The sequence below is a fragment of the Trachymyrmex septentrionalis genome, unplaced genomic scaffold (genome assembly GCF_001594115.1).
Source record: "Trachymyrmex septentrionalis isolate Tsep2-gDNA-1 unplaced genomic scaffold, Tsep1.0 scaffold52, whole genome shotgun sequence".
In the NCBI taxonomy this organism is placed as follows: domain Eukaryota; kingdom Metazoa; phylum Arthropoda; class Insecta; order Hymenoptera; family Formicidae; genus Trachymyrmex; species Trachymyrmex septentrionalis.
This window is the reverse complement of record NW_017305694.1, coordinates 389,982-397,103: the sequence shown is the minus strand read 5'-3', so window position 1 is coordinate 397,103 and position 7,122 is coordinate 389,982. Positions and strand designations below refer to the sequence as shown.

Genomic DNA, 7,122 nt, shown 5'->3' with positions numbered 1-7,122 from the left:
TGTTAGAATGTCAAAAATGCTTTTTACAGCATTATCATTATACTTGAATGTCCTCTCTATTCAGAGAAAAATATAGATAATAGTTATCCATAAACACAGTTCGAAGCTTGCAGCAGCGTTGCAGCAATGTTTGCAATATTATTGTAATACTGCTGGAACATTGCAATGTTTCTGCAATATTGCTGAAACGACCTGTGTTGTACGAATATAAAGATAACTATACGTGCAGCTATAAAGTAGTTTATTCAATTATGTACATTAATTCTACATAGAAACTTGTATTGCTATCACTTTTATAACTGATACAAATGCATCTTTTTCTCTAGGTTATATTATTATTTTGGCGGTTCAACATAATTATTTTCAGAATTATTGTCTGATCTAAGTTTTATAAGCCTCAGTAAAACCATTCTTTCCGTGTGTATAAGATTATTGCAGATAAATCTGATTTTATCTTTGGAATCAAAAGGAAATAGTACACCGTGGGAAGTGGCTTGAAATGATGTGGTTACTATACGCCTGAATGCGAGTTTCTGGGAAAGCGGATTTTTATATACGAGACCTTTCGGCGAAAGTTACCTTCACCTTTGCACCTCAGCGTTTTGCCCGTTTGTGTGTGTGTGTGCGTGCGTGTATGTGTGCACGTAAGAGACCTCAATCTGGACGCAAAAGGTTAACGAAGAGCAGCGGCACAAATGCACGTGATGTGAAGGGAAAAAACAGGAGAATGAGACTGGACATCTCGAAGCAGCCTTGAAGATGCTTTTTTTTTCTTTTTTTCGCCACTTCATTATACGATTGCCTACGATTGAGAAAAGTGACGTTCGATGAGCAATATCCTCTGTAAGTGTCACTTCCACTCCTCTTCCCATCGTGATCTACATGATACGCGATCGCGTATGGGTGAACGGCTTCGCCGCGGCTGTCCCGTTAACAGACCTAGAAGGCTCAGAGAGGAGACCAGACCGGAGCCAATCGTATCGGCCGGTTCTCAGACACATCGGCACGGGCCCCTGTCTGACAAGGATTGTCTGGTCGGGTCGGCCTGCAATCAGTCAGCCGGGACGATCCTACAGATCTTCCTCGACGGTGCGTCCGAAGAGCGGGATCTTCGCTCGCGTAGGTCGCACGTCGATCTTCTTGTTCTCCTCCCCCTTCACTTGCTCCTCGCACTCCTCATCTACCGTTCCTCCACTTCATTTCTCTCTCTCGTCTCGCGGCTTCTTCCCCTTCCTCCCACCTCGTCCTGCCCACCTCAGGTTGCTCTTCGAACGTAGATGTAGTATTTCCTGGTGATCCGTGATGCGCATCACAAGGCTCTTGCGCTGATGCGCACGGTGGGTTTCTTATCGGTGATATATAATTATCATAATGATATTTTTATGATGTAAAGAAGAGCGTAGAGTTTGATTTTAGTTCTCCGCGCGTTCATACAGCTGAAGGCGAAAGTTGCTGATGCCGGTGTAATTAACACCCGTAAACAATCGCCGAGATAGCTTCGTAACCTTGAACAGGCATCGCTGTCTCACGTCAGTTCGCGATACGGTGCTAATCTCAAGAATTTTCTCTCTCGTAGCCGAAGAAATACATTTTCTATCCGTTTCCTGCCTTTGTCCAAAGGGATCACGTTGCTATTTCTACGTTTCCAGGAAACGTTGCCAGTCCTTTCGGAGTGAGGACCTGATGAAGGATCGAATCATGGGCCGCACAGGATACACGTGCATCAGGCACGTTTTCTGCTCCCTCAACGTTTTAATCTGGGTACGTAGAGGTACTTTTTTTTAAATCATTATTAATCTAAACGCTGCGTTTCGATTGTATAAGACATAATTTTTTTTTAAACAACAGAAGTAACTTAAATGCGTATGCGATTGTGAATTTTATCTGTTATAAATTTTAAGTTTAGTTAAGTAGCCCATTGACAAAAAATTGGCAAAAGTCTGCACTTGAAATTTTTTGAGCGAGAGCGAATAAATTTGTATGTTTTTTATTTTAACCATCAATAAGATCTTTCTTTTAATTAAGAAAGATTTATTAATTTAGACTAAAAAAAAAAGTATATATAATACGACATGAGAAAAATACAATTTTTATTTATTAATTAAAATAGGATGCGCTTAACTGATTTTGCAGCTGAAGACAGAATTTTGGCTGATTTTAGAAAGTGTCCGCTATTTTTATTAAATATAACTGATAGATATAACTGTATTTGCAACAGTAGGGACTTGAGGATTTAAATTCTTTTGCAATTAGACATCTTTCTTCTTAAATTCTGTAGGGATTGTAATATGTCAACAAGATATTTTTCAAACGTTCAATTCGTTTGAATTTTAATCCGTTTAAAATTAGAAGAAGCAAACAAATTCACAGGTTTCAACATCTTAATTTTTTATTTTTAGATAAAGCGGCTTTTGCTTTCGGCTACTTCTTTTGAGATTGATTTACTTTGCGAATTATTCGAGAATGGTACTTGAGCTATATTTAAACAACTCGTTCGCGTTGGAAAGATACGTGTGAGAACTTTTCAACTTAAATGAAACATTTCGTTGCCGCGTATAATTCGTAAACACGGGTGTATACATGCGTATACGGGTATATACAGTGCAAGTGTGCGACTTCAATTGGTCAGAAATGACAGAAATGAGACAATAGCCGGCCGGCGGTATTAACGTCCCACGCGGGTCGGCGATTAAACTGACGACGCGCTTTTGTAATTCGCGCCGCATTCCGCCGCATTCGCCGTTCCCCGGGCTTTATTATTCCACTTGAAATCGTCCGCCCGCGTCTGATCGCGATGAAAGCCTTAAATAGGGCGTTGAACCGTGCTCTATGAGCTATGAACTTACGGTACTCGTAAGTCGACAATAAAGTGCGGCACCGATTGCTCTGTATGCTGTAAAACTGCTGCACGTGTCTTTATGTTCTTTATGCTGTGAAATGCGTTACCTACTGTCACTCTGTTTCACTCTGATACTAATCGCAATTCGTGTTGCACGAACTCCAAACTGGGTAAGACAGTCTGGAGTTTATCAGATTCATTAGGTATTACTCCAAACTTAAAAGTTCTTGAGAAGACAGATAAGAGACATACTGTTATATAAATCACATCTTCGATTATATAAAAAATTTATATCAAATTATTAAATTATTTAATTACACTTACATTATATTATTTATATTTATATTAAATTATTTAGTACGTTTTAATAATAAATAGTTAATAATAAATATTTTGATGACGAGAGAGAGAGAGAGAGAGAGAGAGAGAGAAAAAGAGAGATACAAATCAAATATTTGGTGGTCAACGACACGTTATTGCAGATTATATAACGCTGTTGCAAAAACGTCCCGTTTTCGCGTACGCACCATTGACGGTAATTAGAAAGTACGGATGCGCTCTTTTGTACAATTAGCTATCGGGGTCGCATAACAGTGCATTAATTTCTCAATCATGCTACGTCGCAGAAATTGTAATTTATAAATTACATTGCGGTTCTTCCGCAGATGTTACTTGCTGCGTGTAAACACGGTGGTCTCATCATTTACAGTTGAATTTGATAAGGAAGGACGTTGCTATCGCGTGTCGAATATATTGCACTTTAGAGAATGAATTAACCGTAAGGTCAACATTCACCTAGTCGACTTCCTGTCATTGATAGCACAGCAAGGTAACCACCGACTTACCCATAAAATCTGCAGTACTCTCTTACGTAGGCTGGACAAGTCTCTGTGTTTGCGAATAAGTTAGCAGGTTGACGATAAACCGTTAAATGTATACGGGTGACCGCATCGACATCCGATACACTTTGCTGTTTAGTGAAATAGCGTTATATAGTTACGTTGTTATTTTAATTTTTATTGCGAATGCGAGAAATGATCGCCATCCGATACACTTTGCTGTTTAGTGAAATAGCGTTATATAGTTACGTTGTTATTTTAATTTTTATTGCGAATGCGAGAAATGTCATGGTGTGATTTTGCCATTCACTCGTCACACGTTCGTTGGCGCACTGACCGTGAGTTAAATGAATTTCGCGATGGCTGTCAACCATAGGCATCGATCTTCCTTCCGCGTCGACGATTCGAAATGCATCACGATACTTTCTAATCCACGGTCCACTTTCCACTTTCCGATTTTACTTAAACGCGGCATAAACGAGAATTCGAGATAGCTTTGTTATCGAGCGTATATTGTCGGCAACAGTCGAATGGAAATAACGCGTCATTGACCCAATGAACTCACGTGCTATGAGTGGCGTGTGATAAGGATCTCTCGATGCTTTTCATTATAATTTTCTAGATCTTTCAGTAGGGGAGACTAATTACATTTTTTTTATATGATAATTGACTTGAGACTAATTACATTTTTTTTATATGATAATTTTTGATAACTAACGTATTGTAAATAAATACGTTAAATCAGATAAATACCGCAAAGATATTTATCAAAAGCTGAACATCTATATTATTCATATTTGTTAAATTTATAATTTATTTATTTTACATTAATTAAAAGTATTTGTAAAAATTTATATCCATTCAATCTACATATGAGACAGTTTGTTACAATTATCAGCTGGATAAATTGGACAACTGTAAATTCTTTTAAATATTTTAATTATTTATAAATATATCAAATTCTCAAATAAAAATATCTTTTGCCAATAAATAACATATATTTACTTGTAAATATAATGTTCCAAAAATATCGAATGTCGATTTCGCTGCAGATTTCTTCCAAATCAAAATATTTTCACAATAAAAGACCGTGAAATGATTGAAAGAAAGTTCAGCAATTTTGAAATACTCAATGTAATCATTTGTCTATGTACAATACAATCGTACTGTACAAGGTGAGCTGAAATATATGATAACGGAAAGGAGATGATTTGAAATTAATCAAAATGGTAGAATAATCTTTTTGCATAAGATATTGTACTTTTGAAAAAAAGAACTTGAAAGTTACGTACATGTACTTGAATGATATTTGACGTAATGATTTTTGTTACAATCTGATTTTTTTTACTATATTAGGATTAATTCAATCCTAATTCAATCAGTTCCATAAGATACATAAGTGAATTTGTATAAGACAAAGATAAATTTTATTTCTTATACATTTATTTCTTACTTAATTGCGATATTGTTGAAATGGTTGGCCATTTTGTTGTATACAAAGTTGAATTCTGCAAATTTAATTAAAATGGATTGCTTCTAACGTATTCTGTCTCTTTAATTTTTTTAATGTAAAAGAATAATTTTTCGCAATAAGTTCTTTACAGTTTTTTAAGATTAAATTTAGAAAATTTGGGAGGTTATTAATATTTCACAGATTGATTGCGTTGAAAGTCCGACAACCAATCGGCACGCAATTATCGTTTCTGAAATTAATTTATTTAAATAAATATATATAGTAGTTCAACATCTTAACATTCAGATCGTAATGGCGCTTCGTATTTAAAGTAATAATTTTTTCTTTTAACACTTTAACGTTTCTCACTCATTAAAGGAACCAAGTGAACAAAGTTACTATCAAAATAAAGAAAATAAAAAACTAAATATTTCATCAATGTAAAAAACATAATTATCAAAAAGTCAAAAAATTTCTATATCTATATATAAACGCCTATCTTTTACACAAGAAATAAAATTTAAATCTAAAAACTAAAACGGTCAATAACAACCACTGGACACTTCTAATGTTCAGGATAATAAATTCAGAATTTTTTCTAAAAAAAAGTCTTGTTAAAAAAAAATCATTCTTTTATTTCTCTTAGTTTAAGCCGTAGAATCACTTCTCGATTGTACTACGTATTTGCCATCCTATATACTATAATTTCGATTTTAATGGATCCGCGTTTTAAGTACGTTCGTCGAAAGTCAAACGTTTATGACGCGCGGAGTAATTGACGCGCGTAATTTGTTTTACAGTTATGCGCTTGCGGAATTTTGGGTGCGGGCCTTTGGCTGCGACTGGCTTACTCCGGATACGCGACCTTGGTACCGCAGTACAGCTTCGTGTCGGCGGATTCGCTGCTGCTCGCCGCGGGATGCGTCACATTCGTCATCGCCTTCTTCGGATGTTGTGGCGCGTGGTTCCAGTCAAGATGCATGCTGATCACGGTTAGTACAACGTGATCCATTGTAAAACACGTGCCTTGCAAAAAGCGCGCGTGGTACAGTATACTTACGGACTTTTTGTTATACGCACGCAGTACGCTACATATGCGGCGCACGGACTGAAGCTTATAACTTGACAATCTTGAATATCTTTGTCGTTAGTAGATCGTGATTCGAATTTCTGTTGTCATTTGAATAATTTCTCACAGAGCAATACGTATGCTGTTCATGCTGACTACATTTTGAAAAAATCATCTTTTTTCCTCGTTTGTTTTGCTCATCCTTAGCTGAGATAAATCTGCCTGCTAAGCGAAACAAAATATTCTTTTCATTATACGCGCGAGTATATAGCTTATACACAATAGAATTCGTGTAGTATATGACGCAATATGTGACGGATCGATAAATTCGTTTGCATATTATGTGAGACCTTGCGTGTATAGTAATAATTACATAGAATGTGAGATCTTTTTTCTCTTTCTTTTAATTCTTGTTTTCTCTTGGTGAAAGAAATAAGTGTTAGAATAATTAAAAGGTTTTTGAAAATCTCAAGACTTGTAAAAAGATGCCTCATGTAATTAATAATAGGAAGAGAGAACGTTGACACTTCCCGTAATTTTCAGTATTTTAGTCTGGTAATACTCATGTTTCTCGCCGAGTTCATGCTGGGCACCTTGGCGTTCGTGTTCAGAGAACACCTCGCGAAGAGCTTGAAGGAGGAGCTATTGTACGGCATTGAGAAGCATTATAATATTACGAGGGAGCCGGGAACACTTTCTGCCATGTGGGACCACATACATACCGAGGTTTGTTTAATTATTTAATTAATATTTGCAAAGCACCACACGAGGTGTTACAGATTTCTGAATTTCCTTAATTTATTTTAAAGAAACTTTTTTAAAGAAACTTTTCTCGCGTAGTTAAAAGATCAACTGCTCCGTATTGCGCAGGATATTAAATTAAAATTTGTTTTTTTTTGTGGCTGAACTAATACGTGTACAG

The 7,122-nt window shown here is 36.3% G+C and overlaps 1 protein-coding gene across 4 annotated transcripts in view; it reads left to right on the top strand.

Moving 5' to 3' along the window:
• The window catches only part of LOC108751848 (tetraspanin-9), a 16,381-nt gene that overhangs the window by 7,347 nt on the left and 1,912 nt on the right, over positions 1-7,122 (top strand). The window contains exons 1-5 of one of the 4 annotated variants that reach the window (XM_018492306.1): positions 1,005-1,337; positions 1,417-1,514; positions 1,650-1,761; positions 5,932-6,123; positions 6,744-6,926. In XM_018492306.1, the coding sequence (XP_018347808.1) occupies positions 1,684-1,761; positions 5,932-6,123; positions 6,744-6,926 (453 nt within the window). In that variant the 5' untranslated portion in view covers positions 1,005-1,337; positions 1,417-1,514; positions 1,650-1,683. Of the gene's footprint in view, positions 1-1,004; positions 1,338-1,368; positions 1,546-1,649; positions 1,762-5,931; positions 6,124-6,743; positions 6,927-7,122 lie in introns of those variants that run through there. The other 3 variants (XM_018492309.1, XM_018492307.1, XM_018492305.1) reach the window with 3 other exon arrangements.